We start from the raw sequence: 24,545 nt of genomic DNA, 5'->3' as shown, positions 1-24,545 counted from the left end.
TGCAACGGTTATATTTCAGTAAGTACAAACTATGCAACAATATGACCCCTCATTAAATAAAATGCTTACATGCAATTACCCCCCTAAGGGTAATTTCGTCTGTAAATAGAACTATCAGAACGTTCCACGTGTACAAGGGCAAAATTGGTATTATCGGAGGAATATTCGGGAGAATCAAAAAGATTCTATCGAGTTTAACACCGTTAGAACGATTTGTAAGATGTCTGCATACCTCAGGGGGGTTTTCGTAATTACGAGAACGTGGGGGGAATTTCCGTTATTCAGACTTACCTCAGGGGGGTTTTGGTAATTTGCCCTATATTATGTGGACAAAACAAAATGAAGATGTTCGAAGTTTAAGCCAACCTTAGTGAACCTGTATTCTACGTTGGTTTAAGATATAAAAATATAAAATAATGGGTGTGAAACTGTGAGTTTTATTGTCCGCCTAACGTCAGAAGAATTAAAATTTAAAAGTATTCGGACAGTACGTACAGAATTTTGTTTGTTTTGATGTTTTAGTTTGCACAGATTCCCATGCATGCATTATTCCTTCACATGCACTTCGCACGCCCAAAAACCCTACCAACTACTCTTCTTCTTCATCTTCTTCTATTTCTTTCAACAATATTAATACTACATAAAATTAATTATGTATAATTATTATTTATAAGGGTGTGATTCAATCTCGTGTTCGAATTTCGAATGCCAATTGTGTTATCGATCGTGTAATTCTATATATACATATTTTTCCCGAATTTTAATTTAGTCCTAATTAATTATTAGCCTGAACTTATGAAATTTGCCAAGATTAATTACCTCATGACTTGGATCCACTGTGTGGAAAGATTAAATATGAACTAAATGGAGAGAGCAGATTTACTAATAATATTGCTAAAATTAATTAATTAATTAATTAATTAATTAATTAATACTACATAGGCAATTGGATGTCAAACATTAATGTTGGTGCTTAAATGTAACGGATTAGGTTCATAAAACCGAGGCTGAATTGGTCTAATGAAATCACAAGTCAAAAGTGTTTGTTGTCGAAAACTAGGAGTGTGCCTTTGTCTAGTGGATTGTACTAAAAGCACCAGCACCCCATAATGTTATGTTTTTTTTCTTCACAAATAAGCCAAATCTAGAGCTTCATTATTTTCCACTAATTATTCCAAAACAAAGAGCATATATTATTATCCCACAATAATCTAGTTTTTTTTTTGCAAAAAATATTATGAAACAGCTTATAAGCTATTTTTGGCTCATAACTCCTTTTTTTAAGTAAATTTAAGAGAAATAAAAGCCAAAAATCAATTTAGCATCATGAAACAGCGATCATAAGCTATTTTTGGTTCAGAAGTCCTTTTTTTAAGTAAAGTTTTAAGAGAAGTAAAAGCCAAAAATAAATTTAATATTATGAAATTGTTTATAAGAAATTAAATTAATTGTTGGCTTTTACTTTCTCTTAAATAATTATCTCATTTAAATTATATAAATTGCATTGAACATTTGTACCGTGTTAGTGTTTAATTATATTCTTTTTTTTTTAATCTAAATCCGTTGTATGATGAAATTTAAGATACTTTATAAAAGTAAGCTAAATAATAAAATTTTATATCAATTTCCGAAACATCAATAAACCTTCATTCATATTCACCAATTTTTACTTTTATTACAACTTTTTCAACCATCATCAAAGTCGGAAAGGTTAGCCTTGTATGTAAAAGTATATTATATAATATGTAAAAGAACAATTATTTGAATTGAGACAAAGAAGTAAATATAATAACTACTATTTATAATAATGTTTACAAGACTTCAATGTTTGCGGCTCCTCTCCAACAGGGTATCAAATCAAATAGAGGGCTGGAATTGTGTCATAATATTATTTATTTATATAAATAAATTAAGGGTAACTACATTGTATCGGATACCGTCGAATCCAGCTTCACTCCGTCAAATATACTTCAACCCTGCTCTTCATCGCTGTCATTATCGAAACTCTACCACACAGTCACACACACATATCATACACACATACACACACACATACTATTTTGATTATATAATACAAACATATTTCGTTAGAGAGACTCCAAATCTAACGTTACATCCAAAACGAGAAAAGGGCACAATTTTTTTTAGCAAAAACATAATATGAGTGTCCTTAAAGCTATGTAGAATATTAATTAGGGGTCTTGAGCTAATATGACCATGAATTAAATGACTTTTAAACTTAGGTAAAAACTGGTATTTGAGATTTCAGACAACAATAGGGCAGACCAGAAAATTAAAATATAGTATGAACATCTTCTCGTAGGAAGCGCCCATGTACTTTGGACAAATTTAATATAATTAAACAACTTAAAGCTGCCTAGCTACAAATGCATTGTCAACATAAAGAAAAAGAGGTCGAATCCCACTTCTCTTATATTATTAATTATAATTTCACAGATATTCGACAATAGGATCATAACTTAATTAATTAACCCAATCTAGAAATTCAACATTAATAATCGAATGGTGTCAGCGTAGGGATAGTATTAGGTCAATGGTTCAATTTTCTTTGGGTTCAATTGTAATTTGTAGGCCATTTTATAATTTAAATAAATAAAATGGAAAACCTACAAGAGAATTAACAGCATCTCTCTCGAATCTAACATACAACAGAACATCCATAAATTAATATTTTTTTTTTAAATAACAGTTTGATCCCGACCCGGTAAGAGATATATACTAAATTAATAGTTCGATAATTTAACATTTCATTAACTTAATAGAATTTTGTTAATCCCACCTAACGGAGGTTTAACTGTAGTTAATGCTAAATAATTAAGCCAATGGGTAAAATTGTAAATTCACAAAGAGACATTCTTGCCTATAAATACCCTATTATGTACGGTATACAATTGATGTGGACTAGTGAAGAGTAGTCATAAGTTCATATTCTCTTTGAATCTTTTTTCTTCTTGCTCTGAAAAATTTTAATATTTTTAATTCCGTATATTCAGTTCCATAATTCATATATATATAGTATACACCCAAAAATGGAGGAGCAGAGACACGACACCACCGTTTCACGGCCGAGCCACCACCACCACCACCGCAGCAGCGGCGGCGGAGCAGAAGCTGACCACCAGAGGATTCTCCACGAGCCGGTGAGGTCGCGGTGGACACCGAAACCGGAGCAAATCCTGATCCTGGAGTCAATCTTCAACAGCGGCATGGTCAACCCGCCAAAGGACGAGACCGTCAAAATCAGGAAGCTTCTCGAGAAATTCGGCTCCGTCGGCGACGCCAACGTTTTCTACTGGTTCCAGAACCGCCGCTCCAGGTCCCGCCGCCGCCAGCGCCAGATGCAGGCCGGCCTCTGCGGCGGCGGAGGAGGTGGAGGAGAGCATCAGCAGCAAGCTCAGCCGCGCGGCGGCGGAAACGGCGGATACGGTGGTGGTGGTGGAATTCATTATGAAAACCTTTTGGCCGGCGGCGGCGGTGGGTTGGTTGCTCCGAATAATCATCCAGTAATTTCTTACACGAGCTCGAATTGTTTGGTGGGATCTTCTTCTTCTTCTTCTTCATCATGTGGGTTTGATGGAAATATAATTAATGGTAAAAACAATTCATCAGATGATCTGTTCTTGTTCTCGGGTCATCCCGGTTCGGTTCAAGATTATGACCCGAACCCGGGTTTCTGCTTCGCCGGCGGCGCTTCCACTTTGAACTATCAACCCGGTAATCTTTTCACTTCATTTAAAAAAAAAATTCATACAAATAAATTAAAAACTTCTTCCACTTAATAAAAACCCTAGCTAACTTTCTGACCAGAGAACACACACACACGCGCACATCTGCATATATTAATATGCGGCGATCTGAATATTTAATTCATGGTACACGAACAAAATTAATTATACTATATATATTAAAAGGGAATATAATATAATGATGAAAAAAAAGTTGTTTCTTATTTTTCGTGAGTATGATTTTTTTTTTAATTTTGCAGAGGTGATAACGGTGTTTATCAATGGGGTGGCGACGGAGATGGGGAGGGGGGCGGTGGATATGAAGGCGGTGTTCGGCGGAGATTTTGTGCTGTTTCATTCTTCCGGGGTGCCGGTTCAGGTGAATGAGTATGGATTTCTGCTGCAGAGTTTGCAGCATGGTGAAAGCTATTTTCTGGTAATTATTTCTTTTATTTCATTTAATTAATTAATATTCAATGCATAAATTATGGAAATCTGCATCGGGAAATTGCATGTCTGTAAACGTCAGCCCTGATTTTAATCCATATGAAATTGCACTGAATTCCATTATGATTTTCATCCGTTTCTGCCTTTTTTTTTAGGTAAATTAAATATTTTAAAATTCTTATAATAATAATTTCAGTTTTTACAAGAACTATATTTATATATCAATTGTGAGAAAATTTCAGTTTTATCATCATACATAGAAGTTTTTCTTACAAGGGTTTTGTGGAAGTGAGTATTGAGAAATTGCTAATATTCTGTGTATCAAATATTATCCGTACTATACTATTTCACTATTTGTCTTTTTGAAAACAAAAAATAAAATAAATATAAAATTGTTGTTTTCTAAAATTTCAATGCGGAATGATTAATTTGTATTTTCCAATTTCACCCTTTATCATCGATTCTATCTCATAAATTCATACAACGAAACCAATAATTCACAATCTTTCAACGTTTATTGTATCGTTGTAGAATTTGTTTTGTTCTGAATTATTAATCGTACAATTTATTTTCTAGTTTTACCCGTATAACTTGTAAAATATTCAAGCCATTAATTCTTTCAAACAAAATAAATAATCGATGAAGGGAGAATTAGTGGCATTGTAGCCATATTAATGTACATTTATTTCTAAGATCCATACATATTTATTCGCTCTTTAATTCGCTTAAGTTGAAACAAAGAGATCAATACTATGTAACTTGTCGGCATCTTATTTCGATTATTTGTAATTAATTTTATTAAAATTAATTTCAGGTTCCAAAACATTAATGAGTTTGGATGCAACGTAACACCAGGTGCCTACAGTGGGGGGAGCTTGGTATCTAAACCAATGCAACATTTCTTATTGGGATTAGAGAATAAAATATTTATATTATATTGTAATTCTTTTTCTTTTTTCTTTTTTCCATAAATGCCCTTCTGTTGCTATCTGGAAATTACTATATATATATTGCTCAAGTACTCAAAGTATAGAACTTGAAATTGCAGCTCAAGTATTGTATATTCATTCTCTCTCAATCATCTTAAACTCTCTTTTCTTTCCTTATGAATATTCATCTCCTTTTTATTATTAATTTGAGTACTTACATCGTATAAAACTGTATATATACATTATATACATATGTATATATGTATATGTTTATGTAATGCTGATTTAACAACTACTCAAATAAAAAAGGTACGTGCATCGTTTGCACAAACATAGAAAATTAAATAAAAGAAATAATAGAGAAAAAAAAGGGGTTAGCCGAAGTCCAGAATTCAATGGAAAGATTCGAGATTTGGCTTTCAGCACCGACAACTCTAACCAATCCAAAAAGCTGACATCTTAATTTGTTTAACTTTTTCATGCATACATACATGTATATGTTTATATTATTACTCCCTATTTTGGTAATTATGTGTCGTTTCTCACTTTTGAACAAAGTCTTAAAAAAATCGATATAAATATTTTGATTTTAGGAAAATATATATTATTGGACTAAAATATCCTCGTTTACTAATTAATGCGGGGAGAGTATTGGAGAGTTATTAATAATTAATAAGGACATAACTGAAAAATATATAACTAATACATAATTGGAATTCTAAAGTGCCAAATAGTACGGAACAATTTTTTTTCAAAAAGTGACAATATTGTGGAACAGGGGAACAGGGGAAGTAAGTCGACAAAAGTACATAGTTCTAGAATATCAATAGAATTTTAACAACAAAAGCTTGCTTAATTTGTATACTTGCTAGCCATTAGTAAGAATTTCTGCAATTTTATGGATATTTATTTCCTTATTAAACAGATAAATAAACTTTTTTTTTTAATTTTAATTAAACACCCTTTGAAATTTATTTTAGCAAATATCTAGCTAATAAAGAATTATACGCATTTCTTAGAAAAATCAAACTTAAAAACTTATCCTTCTATAGAAGACTAGGGGACACTAGGTACACCTTGTAATGACTAGTGTTAAGTGTATATTTATACACTTAATTGTACCTTTTAATTGGAACTTTTGATGTGTTTTTACGATAATTGGTGCTTAATATGGTTATTATTTGTATTTTAGGTGCAAATTGAAGAATTGGCAACTTTTGGGGTGAAAACTGCAAATTCAGAGAAAAAGTGGGCCAAAAGTGAAATAATCAGAATTCTGAAGAACAGAAGGCCGCGCGGCCGTGTGGGTTTTAGAGCTTAATCTCACACGGCCGTCCGGATGGGCGTAGGGGCGCAGTGAAGGAAGTTTAATTACACAAGGAAACCCGCCCTATTATATTTTTGCACCCTATTTAAAGGCCACAAGCACACAATTAGACTTACCTTTGGATCTTTTACCTTTTATCGTTATTATTAGTTTTTAGTTTTTTATCTTTTCTACACGCAATCAAGGAGCAAGAGAACGAAGACGAAGACTTGACGACTCTTCATCCTAGTTTTCCTTTTTCCTTTTCTTTTCTGATTTTTATGAATTTTCGTATTTTTATTATGCTTTTCGTAACGAACATGAGTAGCTAAGTTTTTATTCTAGGATTTTATTGGAACCCTATGTGGTAACTCGAACCTATTTTTCTACTTTTATGCAAGTTTAATTCTTCGATTATTTCTTCTATCTTGATCGTATTTAGTGCATGAGCGTAGCTAACTTATGTTGCTATTTGTTATTGTTAGAATTGATTGACAGATCGTTTTAATAATTAGAACAGGGATAGAAGAGCCTTCAAGTAGTTTTTCACCGAATGCGTGTGTTGATTGCATGTATTATCGTAGACATACAGATAATACCTTAGGTAGCCGTTTACGAGACTTGTTATTTAATGCTTTATTTATACTAGGTTTGCATAGACATATAGTGAATCTTTTATGAATAATAGGTTTATAGCGCAGCGACAGCTGGTTATGAATAATTTCGTGTCTTGGGTTAATAATCGGGAATCGTAACTTGCATGATAGGAAATTAATTGGGTGAAGAATTATCGCATAGGGGGAAGATAAAATCCTAGATCCGTTTTATATTGATATTTTCTCGTGATTACTTGCTTTCTTAATTAGTTTAATTTATTTAGTTAATTAATTTGACAACCCTGCGTAGGCTGGATAAAAATCGTAATTGTTAAGATTTGGTACTTAGGATTAAATAATTTGCGTATTCCCTGTGGGATCGACATCCGACTCTCACGAGTCTACTTTACTACTTGTTTGCGATACGTACACTTGCGTGTTGGTATTTAGCACCCAACAACTAGTTATACAATATAGTTATTTTCTACAAATATAATATCATGCAAAGTTCTTTCCATTTGTTGGCATTTATGTTAAAATGAGTAAAAATTAAAATATAAAAAATAAAAAGAAAAAAAAGACAAGCAAGTTATTAATTACTTGTGTAATAAAGATGTTACCCTAAGTTTTAGGCTTTAGGGGATGAAGCACTTAATTGTTTTAATTTAATTATGGTTATTATGAGAAGAAGCGGAAAGGTGTGTGCACAATTAATTGCACATGGACTCATAATAATCTATTTGGACAAAAAGTTAGGATTAATTTGATATTTTTGTTATCCATTTGTTTGGAAATAACATTAAATAATATAGTATTTTTTTTCCTTTTCAAGAATTAGGGACTGTGTTTGTTGTTGAGTGTCTCTAATTGGATTGGCTTTCGATTAATTCATTATTTCATTACAGAAATTATATACCACTTTTCCTATAAAAATAGCGAAATAAAGTTTCAGCAGGATGTTGCTTAAAATATGATATGAGCTAGGAGTGTAAACAAATCCATCTCGAACCGAGCCTAGCAAATTTAGTGAGCGAGGGCTCGAGCCAAATTTGTTCGAGCTCGATCTCATTTTCTATTATTTTATATCATTTATATAAAAAAATTGGTAACTTATTATTATGGTAAAATACTTATATCATAATAAAAGTTTTACCAAAAATTATTTTTTTCAAAATTTTATATGTACTTATTAGATTTTATCTCAACACATGAGCGCCGCATGGCCACAAGTAATGCACTGAAAAGCCTAGGTCCATGATATCAAACTTGTAAAATTCGTGTATAAATTCAAGTTTTGTTGAATCGGCTCAACAAACTCACTAGTCAAGCTCGATTTATCGATATCCCTGATATTATAGGCACATTTTAAGAAGCGACAATATGTGATTATATCGAAATAGGTTATGTTAGTTTTAATAGAAATTTTTAAAAGGACCCTTTTGCAAATGTTAAGAAATATATTAAATGATAATTTTCTTTGTAAATAAATACCCATTAATGTTAAATAACAAAATTCGACACTAGGAGTTGAGGAGAATTAACTTGATTTTGTTTGGGCCTATATTCATTAATTCATTTGGGTATGCTTTATATGGCCCAATCGAATATGAATAAATTTTAATTTGTTCCTATTAATATATACTTGGGCTAATTTGGGGCTTATGTCGTAATTTTATTCAGAATCAAAACCATTAATTAACATTTAACCATCTAAAAATGTCATGAAATAATATTCTTAAGGCTCGATCGGTTACCGCTATAAGTTTCTACTGGCTAAGTTGCAAGGGATAACAAGTAACAACATGTCCGGTTGGCAAGATTCGCACTTTTTCAAACCCGCTACTAAAATCAAAGTTCGCCATTAATGCTACTATTTCATTAAATTAGTAGCATCCCTCCATCTGAGATTAATTATATAGGGGTTGACTAAAAAGAAAAAAAAACACAATTTTATTCTTAAAATCATATTTTATTAGGGTAAATTACAAACACCCTCCTCAGGTATGGTCAATTTACGAAAAAATCCCCTCTTGTTTGGATAATTACATCTACCCATCAACTATGATTTTTTCTTACGCATCCACCCTTGTGGTGTCAAATTTAACATAATCATCTAGATTCTGTGAAATGTGCTCTAGTTTGTACTCGTTTTGTGTAAAAAACTAAAAGTACAGTTTCTGATGTACCACAATCTGATATATACAAGCCAAAAACACATATTATGATCATCTCGCTTCAAAATATAGAGTTCGAATGAGATAAACGGGTACAAAAGTGATAATATTCCATATAATATCGAAAATTCCACTAAATTTGATGAGTTGATGGGTGGTTGTAATTATCCAAATAAGGGGGGCATAATTTGACCATACCTCAGAGGGTGGTTGTAATTTACCCTATTTTATTATTGTAAATTAAGTGGTTTTATAGACAACTCATATATAATAACTGATTTTAACAAATTTAATAGAAAATATAATCTAAGAAATCGAACATCCTACTAACTAAATAATTAATTAGTTAGTAGGGCGTTAATTCAATCTCATGTAATTCAATCTAATCCAATATAGGTAGCCGAACCCTTATTCAATCTAATCCAATATAGGTAGCCGAGCCCTTATTGAATAATATAAATTAGATAAAATTTTATCCAAACACGATTTCTTCGAATAATTCAAATTATCCGCCATATACATTGTACCCAAAAGCGTGAAAAAGGATAAAGAAACGCAATAATGTATTTAATTCAAGCCGCAAAAGCGAGTGACAACCGGGCCGAGTGAGAACTCGCCAGCGGCGGCTTATTAGCCCGTGGCGGCCTATTAACCCCACGTAGCGGGAACATCGGTGGGCCTTCCGCCGCCAAATATTTCAACGCCGGCGGACCCACGCTCACCGCCTTTTCCTGCCGACATCCCATTGCCATCAGTCCATTATTATTACCCTTGCCGTCGCCGCCACCCTCCTCCTCCACCCGCTTCCCCAAGGCGGAAGTACTGTCGGCGATCCTAGCCCTGTCGAATCCCTCCGCCGTGGTCACGCTCCAGTCAACGCTGACCTCACTTGGAGGATAACACTCTGTTGCTGCCAGATTCCGGCCGCCGTACTGAACGATTCTATTGGAGGATGCAATGATTCTGCTTGCGTTGGAAGTGGGCTCTTCGTCGGCGGAATCCCTCCTGCGGTACATATGATACGACGTCGTTTGAGTAGTTGAAAAGCTTTCAATCTCGAACAGGTCCGAACTCGCGTCACTCCCCACGTCATCGTCACGCGCCACCGCACTCCCTTGGTTGAAACAACCACCACCGACGGGATTCTTCGCCGTTGACGACGGACTATTAACGATTGATTTATTCGCCTGAACGTCGGAGGAACTTTTCAGGATCGGAAAAGTGAAACCCACAACGCCACCGCCGCCGCCGCCGTCGAGAAACGGCCGCCCCGACGAAGACACCCGCGCTTTATTCTGGTGGATTTCGATAATATCTCTCGTGAACGACGAGCTACTTCTTCTTCGCGAAATTCCGTTTTGAATCATCTGACGTGGCGTTTTCTCATCACCGCCGTTGACGAATATTACGGCGGGTCCCTTCTGTTCCAATTCCGACGTAACCACCGTCGTGTTAACCACCTGGACAGATTTCCCGCCGGTGCAGCAGCATTTTCTCCCAAGAAACTTCCATCTCTTAGCAGCAGCAGCAGCAGAGTTCTTCCTGTAATGATCATCCGAAGGCGAATTTCCGGTGGAAGCTACTCCGGCAGAGCTCGCCGGAGGATTCCGGAGGAGGCCGGTGCGGCTGTTCCAGCTGGCCTCCGACGAAGCGGTGGGGGTCCCACGGAAAGATCTTGTACGGAAATCCCTACTCCCGTATCCATATTCAACTGATGCAGAGATTATATCCATTGATCTCGCACCAGAAATCAGATGATCGCCGCCATGCAATAACTGTTCTTGTCGTTGGTGCTGACGTAGATTTTTTTCTTGCTTCGGAGAATTCATTTCAGTCTCGCTGAAATACTTGTGCGCATCGAAAATGCTTAGTTCTGTTTCTTCAATAATTGTCACACCATGGAAATTTGATTGTTTTTTTGATTTGTTTTGTGAATCCATTACAATTCACACACACACACACACACACTTCTCTAAGGGAAAATTGGTGAGGAATTAAACTGAATTATATTGTTTCTAAATATTCCTGATATCTGGCCTTTTTAAGTAGATAGGATAATTTATAGGAGAGAAGTATTATTTTTTATTTATTTATTTATATAGTGTTAATAATAAACTAAAAAAGGTTTACATGGTATAAAAAGGACCACATAGTATAAGTATAAATGTAGTAATAATTTTTGTATATCCTAGAAGAATGCTGGAGGCAAGTTTCTCGGGAACACTCTTGAAGAGCTATCTATCTATGCTTGCTGCCAAATTCATCAATCCTTTTTTTGTCTAATCGAGTTGATTGAATTGAAAACTATGCAATTTCACATTCTCTCCTTTATCTTTTATTTATTTTATTTTCATCTACTTTCATATTCCACCAACCGTGCACACTACTCCCTAACATATCAAATGATTATTCGAAAACGATTAACTAAATGAAAGTAACGACGACGTGACAACACATATAATCGGATGCTTAATTTTCTGCCTTTCATTTCGCACATAATCACACATATAATGTAGATATATTCCACTAATGTATAACTCGCATACAGTATTGAACAAAAATAACGTCACTTCCAACTAAAGTATATATGATCTTATATCTTAATGAAATGACAATACATAATCTGATAGTTTTCCGCCTTTGATTTGCATATATATAATAAAACAAATAGAATGTGGATATATTTCACTATAATATATGACTCACTTAAAGTTAATCGAGTGCATCATTGAACAAAACATAACGTCACTCTCCTCTAAAGTATATATCTTATATAACGTGATCACAACACATAATAATCGGATAGTTTTTCGCCTTTGATTTGCACATAATCTGATACGTGTAATGTGGCCGGGTATATATATTTCGCTAAAATATTACTCTACGTAAATTTCATCGAGTGCGGCATAAAAAAACATAATGTCACTTTCGGCTAAAGTATATATGATCTTATATCTTAATTATGGAAGCTAAACAAGTATATCTTTAATTTAAACTTGATTTGATAGTTGTGGTGGTGAATTAGACAACTACTAGTCTAGCAACTTTTTATGACTCTTTAACAACCACTTGCTAGAAACTACTCTACACACTACACTTAAACTCTAGTTTCACACACACATATGATATATATATTATATATAAAATGTATGTAAATGTGCATGTGTGTGTCAGTTTTGGTGCGTGATCCAATCAGTTGACGATTAACATTTAGTTTGCAGACAATAGTTTACAGCATCCGCTGGAAAAGTAAGACAAACCACACACCAGCTAATTAATCTTTTTGAGCATACAGCAAAAAAAAAAAAATTTGCAGATTTTTCAAAGCAAAAAGGTCCCATGTTATCATATTAATAATTAAATAATATATGAAAACAATTTTATATGTCTGTTTATTGCAACATTATTAGAACAAAGGCATCTTGAATTTTTCATTATCTTATCACCTTTTTATGAGGAAAAAATTAAAGGCAAAAGTTCAAATAACTCGAATATGGCCATTCCGTTCTATAGGGTTTTGTCTCTATAATTATGTCATAGGCACAACCCCCCCCCCCCCCCCCCCCCCCCCCCACCCCCAAGATGTCATGTGGCTATACACTATTATCCACCATGCTTGTTCCAGTTCAACTTCAATCTTTGAAAAGATGTTGGAAAAAGTATGATGGATCGATTATGTTTTTATTTACTCTTTTGCTTTTCATTTTTTGTCAATGGTGGGTCCAAAATGGGGTTGGAAATTGAGGGATTTTTTTTTTTAATTATTAATTTATTTATAGAGTCTGAATTTGGAAATTGTGCCACGGTTTTGGAATATGGTGGTGGATAAGTCTAATTAGGATCAAGTGCCCATCGTTTATTGTATTCCAATATTCTATTTACGGTGTAAATCGGATGATTCGGATCAGGAAGAAATTTGATTTTCGGATCAGGAAGAAATTTGATTTTCTGGAAGTGAAATACTAATTCCAATCCTGTTTCCGTAAAATCAGAACGTGAAACCGAAAAACTCGACGGAACTCAGAAAATTCCAATTTTGTATTCAGCTAAATTATAAAATGCATAATAATGTTGATCTTATATGTGCAATTTTTAGAAGAAAAAAAAAATAGAAATCAGACGTTTCGAAAATTGATATCCTATAACAAATCAGAATCTCATATATATATTCATGATAAAAAAATCGAACAAAATGGAATCGGGTTTTTGGATGAAAATATTGTTGCAAAATCGAAAAAACTCAGATCTGAATCAACAGAAATCGAAACTCATTCAACTTTTCACCCCCAATCCTACTTGATAAACTTCACCGGGTAATAATTCATTGTGTATATATATATATAGTTACACAATTTGCACATATACATACAAGTATCCAATGTATTTCAACAAGAACTTATAGAGGGTATCTCTTCAACATTATTTCACGAACAAAATCTTCAATATTCTTATCCGAACTCCCTCCTAAATCAACAGCCTCTCTAGCAATTCCCTTCCATTTCACCGCATTCGACCCAATTCTTTTCCCATCTTCACTCTCCATAACGCTCTTTACGCAACTCACTATCTCTTCTCGACACACAGTTCCATTACAATCGGGTCGAGCCCGAACTCCAACACCCCAAACATCCGTCACAAGTTTAGCGTTCGTACTCTGATCGGTCCACTGTGGCAACGCCACAAGCGGGACCCCCAAGCTCAAACCCTCCAGAGTCGAATTCCACCCACAGTGTGTGACAAAACAACCCACCGCCATGTGGGACAGCACCTCCAGCTGTGGGGCCCACGTCACCACCAACCCTTTCCTTGATTTCGAGAAATCTTCCGGAAGCTTTGACTCTTCGGTTGACCGGACCACCCACAGGAAGGGTTTGTTGGAGATTGTTAGGGCGGAGGCTAGCTCTTCGGTTTGTCGAGCGGTTAGTTGGGCTAGGCTTCCGAAGGAAGCATAAATGACTGATTTGGGTTCTTGATTATCGAGCCAGTTCATGCAAGTGTTAGTCATTGGATTGAACATGCTGAGGCCGTATTCTTTGTCGTCTTGCAAACGTTTGTCTAGGTACATTGATGGTATGGTGGGTCCTATTGCCTTCACTCTCCAAAATCTCGACATCCATTCGAGTACCTATATATTAATCAACAAACATTACCCTAAGTTTCAAACTTAATTTGTCAACAAATTATTAACTATAAATAGAATTTCAATCGATACAACACTAATGAACTTATTATGATTCTTCTACTTCTCGTTCCAAGCCCGAGTGTTCATTCCAAGGACTTCTTGTAATACTTAAATAAATTAAAGTTAAACCTCTATAAATTAATACAGTCGGGACTGGCAAAATTCTATTAATTTAGCGAAATATTAAATTATCGAGCTAATAATTTAGTACGTTTTTACCCACTCGGGACCGTAAGAAATTATTATTTAAACGAGGTTATTAATTTATTGAATATTAATTTATCGAGGTTCTACTGTACATGTTATATGGGATTTAGAAATTGTAATCCAATTAACTATCGTATAGCTAAACAAACACTCGAACTTTACTTCAAACACGATATTATTTAAAATTCAAGAATTAAACTTGTCTAAGCGTTTGAAAGCTCTCGTGTATCGTATACTCGAAACTCGACTAATTCACATGTTTAGATAACTTTCATGTTATTGCGCTGCATACACTCATTTGAGTATATGGATATGGTAAATAAATGTCCCAAATTCACACAGTCTAATCAATCAAATATATGAATTGAGTAAGCAATTTGTTAATTAATTCGAGAAGATTGAAATCAATGGCAAATGTTTGAATTGAATTTTGATTACCTCTTGTTCCAATTCGTCAAACGTGTTGATAAGGATCCAATCCGCTTTGTGAATGTTCCTGAACTGATTCAGAAGCATCTGGAAAGTTCCCGGGTACGACCCGTGGTCGTGAATGAAAGAAGGCATCTCTTCCGGTTTCATCGGCGGCAGCCCGGGAACCACCACCTCGCCGCCGGAGAGCGGCAGTTTGAGCTCCCCAGTGTACGCCTGATAATAGATGTTGTCCACCGCGCACGACTGAGTGAAAAACGCCGCCGCCAACAGTCCGAATCCCTTGGCAACGTCGAGAACCCAGGGGATAAACGGGTCGTAAACCACGCAGTCAACGGGGCGACCCGTGCCCGCGAGATCCTGCAGGAGCTCAGCTAGTGTTTCTCGCCCGACTTGCTGAAACCGGGCCTGGTATTCCTCGGAGCTATTGGCATGAGCACGGCCGCCTTCGTCGAAACCGTCGGAGATGGATCGGGTCGAAATGGATCCGCCGGAGAACCCGGTCGTGGTTTTGAGTGTGAATTTGGTAAGTGCGAGAGTGATTTTAATTCGTTTGTGGGTTAAGCGCTTTGCGAATTGGAGAATGGGGTTTATGTGGCCTTGGGTCGGGTGGGGCAAGATTAAACAGTGTGCTCCATTTTCTTTCTCTGCATCCATGGTGGAAATTGGAATAAAATTAATTTGCAGTCATGAGTAATTAATATCTCAAAATTAGGGACCAAAATTGCAAATAATATAATCTATTGGGACCAAAAAGCAAAATCTAGTGTGTATAAACTATAAACATATTGCATTTCCTTTCATTATATTGTGTGTTATATTGCATGCATCTATTGCATGCACAAATTAAGGAATGATTAGAGATAATTACAAGATAATAAGAAATTAAATTCATCCTATTCTGTTAATCATAAATAAAGTTGAAGTTTATCAACCAGATTGGTACATAATTAATGCACATTTTTGTCTTCCCGAATGAGTTAATAGCAGAGACCCCCATTTTTTACACCTAGATGTCGAAAATTGTATGTGTTGACTTTTTAAACATTTCACTTACATAATTGATAAAATCAAGTACCGTTGAACTATAAATTAATAACATCGCTTGATTAATAATTTTCTTTTATCGCAACTCAATAAAAACCTACTAAATTATTAGAACGATAATTTAATATTTTGCTAAGTTAATAAGATTTTGCTAGTCGCGAATATATTAATTTATAGAGGTTTAACTGTGTATCCAACGGTAATTAATCAACATTCACTGCTCATCAAACATATTTATCAAATAATCATACTTTATTGACTAATTTAACAAACTTTTGAAGCAAACATATTTGTGTGTTTAAATATTTTTTTAAATATTAAAAATATACCACATATTTTTGTTTCAAAAATCAAGGGTCATCACAATTACTCAAAAAAATTAAGATCAATTAACTTAACTAAAAACAAAGTAAAAAATATTATGCTGATTTTTCCTCTTTATCGGGGAGTAAATATTTGCAAAAGATTTTCCGAGCCTCATTAATCAGTCAGTTACAGACCAAACCTAATCCCTAAGCTTATTAATCAGTTACAGATAAAACCTTCGTCATTTTCCTAGGGTTTTCACTCTTTCACGCTCGGAAATTCACAGAGAGAATTCATGGGATAAACGGGTCGTTAACGACACGCTGTTAACGGGGCAACCCGAGCCCGCGCGATCCTGCAGGAGTTCCGCTAGTGTTCCTCGGAGCTGTTGGCTTGAGCACGACCGCCTTCGTGGAAACCGTCGGAGATGGATCTGGCCGAAATGGACCCGCCGGAGAACCCGATCGTGGTTTTTGGGTTGGAATTTGGTAAGTGCTAGAGTGATTTTAATTCGATTGTGCTAGAGTATGATATTTTGCCTTGATTTCTCTCTTCGGGGATGTTTTACCTTGGTTATTCCTTAAGATTATTGTTTAATTGCGGTTACTCTTACGACAGTGTTTAATTGGATGATATGGTTATGTTGTCTTCAAATCAAATGTATAAGTTTGTCATATTTGCATTGTTTAGTTGATTAAGCTGATGTTTGATCTTAATTACTCTCTAAGATGATGGTTTACCTTGGTTATTCCTTAATATGATTGTTTATTGCGGTTACTCTTTCAGACAATGTTTAGTTGTCTTACAATCAATGTATAAGTTTGTTATATTTGTATTGTTTAGTTGATCCGTTTGTGTTTCCTCAATCATACAGCATTGATTGTCAGAAATTTCAGGGTAATTGTTATGTAATATGCTGGTGGTTGCCTGAAATTGAGTCCTATATGTGACAGTTAGCTCATAGAGTAACTCATATTGTGGTTACTAATTAAAGCTTTTGTACTTGCAGACAACTTCCGAATGACTGATGAACACTCGATTCTCAAAAACACGATGAATGAACCGAGTTGTTAGGATGTTCATATAGGTAATTCTCAGTTCGTTTACAATTTTCTAAGTAATAAAAATATCATGTCGATTATGATTTGTAATTTCTCGCTGACATTTCAACATTTTTTAGGGGAATGGCTTTAGAAGTTGTTCAGAACGCAGCTGCATCATGCATTCTTCCGAAGACCAAGTCAACGGTGTACAATTGATGAAACCATGACACTCAGTTTGTGTTGGCATTTTCCAAGGTGAACATCTTTTTATTTTCTGTTAATCATGTATGAAAATTTATAACCTGTAGTCTCTCTTGTTTGTGTATTGTAAGCATTGTACCTACTTCAACCAATTTCTTAACGATGTATCTCATTTTACCACTATATTAAATTAGCATGTTTTTGAACCACTAAACAAACTTTGACTCATTTTTTACCGGCTTCACCTGGTTTTGAAACAAAAATCACTTTGTTTTGGAAATTACTTCTCATTTTCACCTCTTTGATCCATTTCTCGACTCGGAGAACTTATTCCGACTCTTCTTGATCTCTCTTTAGCCTTCTTGATTAGGTCTAGCAATATATAAAAAAGCTTTATCCTCTTTGAACCGTTTTCAACAAAATTTACGTTTTTGAAAGAAATCTCCCCATTTCCACCGTTTTAATACATTTCTTGAAAAAAATATCCCCATGTTTCAGCTAAATGATTTAATAAGTTTCTCAATCTTTGAGTAAACTTATACCGACCATTCTTCATCTCTTTACTAGATCAAACTACCCTTTTCTTGAAACATTTCAACTATGTTGCTTGTGACTTGTTCAAATCATTTTTTTCTGTATGGCCTGATTTTCAAACCCTCTAACCCATTTTAATTGACTGTACCAACCTTTGAACAAACTATCCTCTTCGGCCCTCGTTTTGCAATAATGCTTTTGCTAATATGTGGGTATTTGTTTTTCAAATTATGATGTTTTTCAGTTCAGTCAGAAGGGTTGAAAGAGATACTAAACATTATTAAACTATCTCCTTAAATGCCAGTAGTGATTTCCATAAGTGCTTCTCTTACAGATTGAGTAAAGCCACTTTTTGTGATTCATAACTTACAGAGAACAAGTCACAAGTCAGAACATAATCATGCATAAGAACATTTGAAATCCATAATAACCAAATAATAAATCCATTGAGTTTGTTTGGATTGAGTGATTTGGCAAATGACAGTTAGTTCTCTTGTTTGAAATGATCTGGCAAATGACAATTGTTAGTTCTCTCGTTTGAAATCCATTGAGTTTGTTTGGATTGAGTCATTTGAAATCCATAATAACCAAATAATAAATCAAGATTGTTAGTTCTCTTGTTTTCAAGTTATTTCTTGAGCAATTGGTGTGAATTTTCATATTGTTATTTTGTCATGAATACGACCTGGACTTAAATGGCACTTGTTTAATTTGGCAGGGCAAGCAGTTGGAAGTGATAGGTCAAAGCAGAGCTGAAGCTAGGAATGAAGCCCATCCTTGGAGTCAGCCGAGTCACTGTCAACACTTCAAATATTTCTTGCATGGTATTTTCAGATCATTTTCATAATCTCAAAGCTGGATGTTTTGAAAAGGCCACATCAGAAACATTTATTTACAATTTTCTTTTTCACTATATAATAATGAGGATTTGAATTGCAGATTCGTAGAAGGTTTGCTTGCATGAACGCTGTTGCCGGAGTTTGCCATGGAGACTTGAAGCCTCAAAATGTCTAGGTATGCTTAGGAGATCGTTTAAATTAATGAATTTGTGTAAAGATAGGCTCTTCTTATTGATACGACCAATTTCTGTATAGGTCGACCCAGTGAACTCGTCAGGTGAAAATATGCGATTGCGTAAGTGCAGAAGCACAATAGTAAGTGGCACTCCTTTATGTTCCATGCCTATTCCGCCTCTTTGTTTTGTGATTTGTTCTTTTGGACCATTATAACCTCCTGCATCATTCTCTCTCTCGTTTCGGAAAACCTGACTAGGTTTTATGTGTATTATAAATAGGTGAGAGTTGAAGGAAACATATCTTACGTTTGCTTGCGATTTGAGCTTCTTTTGGGCCATGTGAGTAATAGCATTACAATTTATGCCATAACTTAAGCACTCGCTTTTCTTCTACTTTCTGTGTATTATATTTTATATTCATATGTATTTGGTCTGACTTTAAAATACAAATTACATAGCCACTATCTACTGGGGAGAATGCTATGGATCAAAGCCAAGGATTCCACCATCACTAACGAAAGTAATGAAAAGGTATGCTTCCTAAGTGTCCATTATTTTGAGAATGTACTAGATCTCTTGACAAAATGTGTGGAAACCTTGGTTATTTATTTTAAAATTTTAATTAAATGGGGCCGTCGACTCCCCTTATTTTATTATTTGCGCCTTTAAGCCAAGGATTCCACCATTCTGTTCAAGTTGAACCGAGCCTCTAGTACAATCTTTTTAATGGCACCTTTCCCTACTTATTATGTGGTTCGTACTTTAATTTACTTTTTATCAAACATTCTTTGTAGTAGCATTATAACTTAGTTCGAAAAATGAAATTTAACATGATTGGTACCTTTAAATACTTGTCTCCGTTTGTGATTTATGTGGTGTTTGATCATGAGCCCTAGAATTCGTATGATGTTGGCTTGTCTTTTTTTTTTTTTTTGTTTTTTTTTTCTTTTTTCTTTTATTGATTCTTAATGTAAGTCTAGTCAGCTAAACTAGAAGCCCATATGTGTAGATGGGTATTTTGTAATAAAGTAGGGTATGTAGAAATTAGAATATACCACTAGATCTAACCTTTGGCTCAAGGTTGGATCACATACGATAGGGCTCATGATCTTTCACAAATTTTTCATCGCATGCTATGTTTTGTTTTCTTTATAATTAATGTTTCCATGCTCAAGTAAAATTTAAAGCCACAAAAACAATCAGAAGCCCTAAACAATTTTTGACGTTGGAATGTTTAATTAACATTAAGCCGTAAAAAGAAGTAATCATCAGTTTAACTATAACAAGTCTTTTTAAACTCCATGTAAAATTATATCATTTAGTGCTCTTGAAACAGTTTTCAACAACTGCCCGTGTTTAAGAATATACATTTAATGCGCCTACAAAATTTGAGAATTTTTTTAAAAAATTAGAGCCCATACAAAATTTGAGAAATTTTTGAAATAATAATCTGACAGGAGCTAAAATTACGTACAGTTAAACCTCTATAAATTAATATAGTTGGGACCATCAAGATTTCATTAATTTAGCGAAATATTAACTTATCGATAAATTAATAATTATTAATTTATACATTAATTAATAACTTATTAATTTATGAAATTACTTTTATTATTATTTTCAATAAATACATTTTTTTTAATTTTTTACGTATATATTATTCATTGTACCATTCGTTCAATGCACTATAGAGCCCGTTTCACGAATGGAAGCTCTTAAAACAATAATGGTATAGAACGATTTATGTTGAGTTATGAGAAAACTATATCGAAAGTTGTAACCATGTTAAGAAAAGTGAGGGACGAGATTGATGGTAATGTGAACTTCTACAAGAAACAAGTGAGAATTAAATTATATTATATTAAGCCTTCATAGATCTATAAAATATGCACTGTACCATGTAATTTAAGAATTTTTGTTATGCATTATTAATTTATATATTATATGGGGCTTCTTAAAATTTTCGAATGTGTATTATCTTATAAATTTAGCGAATTATTAATTTAGCACGTTGTCCCCGAGTCGGGACCGGGAAAATTTATTATTTAAGCGAGGTTATTAATTTATCGGGTATTAATTTATCGAGGTTCTACTGTATAATTTCAAGAGAATGTTAGGCTTTGCTCTGTGCCATGATTGGTTAATCACTTATATTGATAATTATACGCTGGGACCAACATTGTGGTCCACTGAACAAACATACACACATTCACCCTCCAAACCGGTTTTCACTTCAGAAAAAATAACCTAAAGAATTGTGACCGCACAAGATACAGCTTAGGATATTCGCATGAATAAAATTGGATCCCAGCCCGCGAAAAAATGAGGCCCTGGAATAATGGGTGCTTGATTGGCTTCTGCTCAACGAACCTCAGTTTGAACCATATATGGGCCCACGAAAATTAGTTTACGGCCCATTAATAAGCTCAATTGGACATTGACATAGTTACACTAGGCCCGAAGAAACGGTGTTCCACTCATTAAATATCAGTACACGGCCCATTAACAGAGTTAGTTGGGCCGTAAAAAAAATACGGGGCCCATAAATAGTTAGCCCATTAACAAACTAAGTCGGGCCGTTAAAAGTTTTCGTGGCCCATGAAAAATCAGAATTTTAGCCTATTAATAAATTGAGTTGGGCGGTAAAAAGTTGTACTGTGAAAAATAAATTTTGTTTACACATTAAAAATTTAAATTGAGTTTACCCATTAAAAATTTAAATATGGCCTGGGCCACCGAAAATTTTAAATGTACTCAATTATACGGTGTATTTTAGAGGCCACACTCGTCTTTTGGGTCGGACGGCATTTTTCATGCACCTTGTACAACTATTTAATTTTAGAAGCTCAACTCAGCTTTTCAGGAGCCCAATTTAGCTTTTTCATGAGCCTCATACAACTTACTAACGGCCGACAAATCTTTCTTATGGGCCCAACCACGTTGTATATGGGCCTAGCTAAGCAATTCTAAGGGCCCACTAGAACCATGAAAAGTTCTGGTGGGCTCATAAAGTACGTTATTATGGGCCAATAGGGCAATTTAGTTCAGTGTTTGGAACATTGACAGCCGTATGGAACAACTTTTCAACTGTTCAAACGGTATAGTTCTTCTTTACTTATGGGCCTTCTATTAAATTAATTAATTATAGGGCTGGCAATCGGGTCGTGTGAGCCGAGCCTGGGTCGGCTCAAGCTCATATACCATCGGGCCTCATTATTATAGGCTCAAGCTCAAATACCATCGGGCCTCATGCCTATAGGCTCAAACTCGGCTCACGCATTTTTTCGGGCTTCGGGTTTATATCGGGCTTATATCGAACAATAAACAAATTACATATTTTACAACTTTGCAGTCGACATATTAAAGAAAAACAAAAAAAAAAACTTCGCAGTCTAAGCGAAAAATCTAGACTATTCATTGAAAATCAAAATAAGCTTAAAAAATAAATAAATAAATAAAAAATCATAGTCTGTTCATTAAAACAAATAAAGCTTAATATTGCAAATATTTAATCCTTAATTAATTATACTAAAAAATGCATCCGAGGCCAAAATGAAAAAAAAAATCATAAAATAAAATAACTAGAAGCAATTCTAAATGTCCTTAACTCTTTTCGAAAATCTTGAGACCTAAAATAAAAAAAGGACAACAAATATATATATATATATATATATATATATATATATATATATATATATATATATATATATATATATATATATATATAGTCGGGCTTTATTCGGGTCGAGCCATGGTAAGCTCAGATTCGGCTCATAGTTTAATCGGGTTTAATAAAACGGCTCAAACTCGGCCCGGCTCACAATTAATGGGGCTCGGCTCAAATAAAATCGGGCCGAGCTATCGGGCTTCGGGTAGGCCCGGCTCAATTACCGGTCCTAATTAATTATTTATGTTAATTATTTGCAATTTAATAAAACATTGTTCTATAATAATACCAAATTATAGTTAAAATTAAGATTATTTATTTTTGCCGCATTAACTTAGTTTAAACATTCCAACTTAAAAATTTGTTTTTGTGGGATTGAATTGTACTTGAGCATGGAAACAATAATTATAAAGAAAACAAAACATAGCATGCGATGAAAAATTTGTGAATGATCAAGAGCCCTATCGTATGTGATCCAACCTTGAGCCAAAGGTTAGATCTAGTGGTATATTCTACATAACCTACCTTATTCCATAATACCCAATCTACACATATGGGCTTCTAATTAGCTGACTTGGCTTACATTAAGAATCAATAAAAGAAAAAAGAAAAAGAAAAAGAAAAAAAGACATACCAACAACATACTATTTCTAGGGCTCATGATCAAACACCACATAAATCACAAACGGAGACAAGCATTTAAACGTACCAATTATGTTAAACTTCAATTTTCAAACTAAGTTATAATGCTACTAAAAAGCATACATGATAAAATATAAATTAAAGTACGAACCACACACATAGTAAGTAGGATAAGGTGCCATTAAGAAGATTGTACTAGAGGCTCGGTTCAACTTGAACAAAATGGAGGAATCCTTGGCTTAGAGACGCAAATAATTAAAATAAGGGGGGAGTCGACGGCCCCTTTAATTAAATTTTTAAAATAAATAATCAAGGTTTCCACACATTTTGTCAAGAGATCTAGTACATTCTCAAAATAATGGACACTTAGGAACTATACCTTTTCATTACTTGGGAATCCTTGGCTTTGATCCACAGCACTCTCCCCAGGAGACAATAGCTACGTAATTTGTATTTTAAAGTCAGACCAAATATGAATTTTAAAATATAAGATACACAGAAAGTAGAAGAAAAGCGAGTGCTAAGTTACGGCACAAGTTATAATGCTAATACTCACTTAGCCCAAAAGAAGGTCAAGTTACGGTATAAGATATGTTTCCTTCACCTCCCACCTATTTATAATATACATAAATCCTAATCAGGTTTTCCAAAATGAAAGATAAGAAAAGAGAGAGAAATAACTAGCACGACCAAAGACCAAATATGTACGGAAAGAATGGTGCAGGAGGTTATAATGGTCCAAAAGACCAAACCATAAAACAAAGAGGCTGAATAGGCATGGAACGTAAAGGAGTGGAACTTACTATAGTACTTATGCACTTCCGTAATCGCATATTTTCACCTGACGGGTTCACCGGATCGACCTATACAGAAATTGGCCGTATCAAGAAGAAAACAGTCTATCTTTACACAATTCATTAATTTAAACGATCCCAAAGCATACCAAGACATTTTGAGTTCAAGTCTGCAATGCAAATCCTCATTATCATATAGAGAAAAAGAAAATTGTAAATAAATGTGTCTGAAATTGAGTCAAGTCTATGTTCCAAATGAAAAGGATATGAAAATACCATG

General features: G+C 34.4%; 3 protein-coding genes and 1 long non-coding RNA gene across 4 annotated transcripts; 2 read left to right on the top strand and 2 right to left on the bottom strand.

Annotated features, from left to right (window-relative positions):
• Window positions 1-2,917: 2,917 nt before the first annotated feature.
• Window positions 2,918-5,303, top strand: LOC105976550 (WUSCHEL-related homeobox 11). Its single transcript, XM_013001785.2, has 3 exons — window positions 2,918-3,735; window positions 4,007-4,182; window positions 5,008-5,303. Exons 1-3 carry the CDS (start codon window positions 3,051-3,053, stop codon window positions 5,020-5,022), a joined length of 876 nt encoding a protein of 291 aa, XP_012857239.2. The 5' UTR covers window positions 2,918-3,050; the 3' UTR covers window positions 5,023-5,303.
• A 4,341-nt stretch (window positions 5,304-9,644) lies between these two features.
• LOC105976516 (protein PHYTOCHROME KINASE SUBSTRATE 4) lies at window positions 9,645-11,254 on the bottom strand. The gene has a single exon (XM_013001753.2). It carries the CDS (start codon window positions 11,136-11,138, stop codon window positions 9,771-9,773), a length of 1,368 nt encoding a protein of 455 aa, XP_012857207.2. The 5' UTR covers window positions 11,139-11,254; the 3' UTR covers window positions 9,645-9,770.
• A 2,191-nt stretch (window positions 11,255-13,445) lies between these two features.
• Window positions 13,446-15,710, bottom strand: LOC105976649 (UDP-glycosyltransferase 74G1). Its single transcript, XM_088825212.1, has 2 exons — window positions 15,026-15,710; window positions 13,446-14,323 (listed from the first exon to the last, which is right to left on the bottom strand). Exons 1-2 carry the CDS (start codon window positions 15,671-15,673, stop codon window positions 13,595-13,597), a joined length of 1,377 nt encoding a protein of 458 aa, XP_088681338.1. The 5' UTR covers window positions 15,674-15,710; the 3' UTR covers window positions 13,446-13,594.
• Window positions 15,711-16,566: 856 nt separating this feature from the next.
• LOC105976681 (uncharacterized) lies at window positions 16,567-20,358 on the top strand. Its single transcript, XR_001174492.2, has 8 exons — window positions 16,567-16,857; window positions 17,379-17,456; window positions 17,550-17,667; window positions 18,866-18,971; window positions 19,087-19,161; window positions 19,242-19,301; window positions 19,442-19,501; window positions 19,621-20,358. It is a non-coding gene; the product is annotated as an uncharacterized LOC105976681 (long non-coding RNA).
• Window positions 20,359-24,545: the final 4,187 nt, after the last annotated feature.

Source organism: Erythranthe guttata, chromosome 11 (assembly GCF_056151865.1).
Source record: "Erythranthe guttata isolate IM_541 chromosome 11, IM_541, whole genome shotgun sequence".
Classification (NCBI taxonomy): Eukaryota; Viridiplantae; Streptophyta; class Magnoliopsida; order Lamiales; family Phrymaceae; genus Erythranthe; species Erythranthe guttata.
Note: the sequence above shows the minus strand (reverse complement) of the source record. Positions and strands in the feature narration are given on the sequence as shown.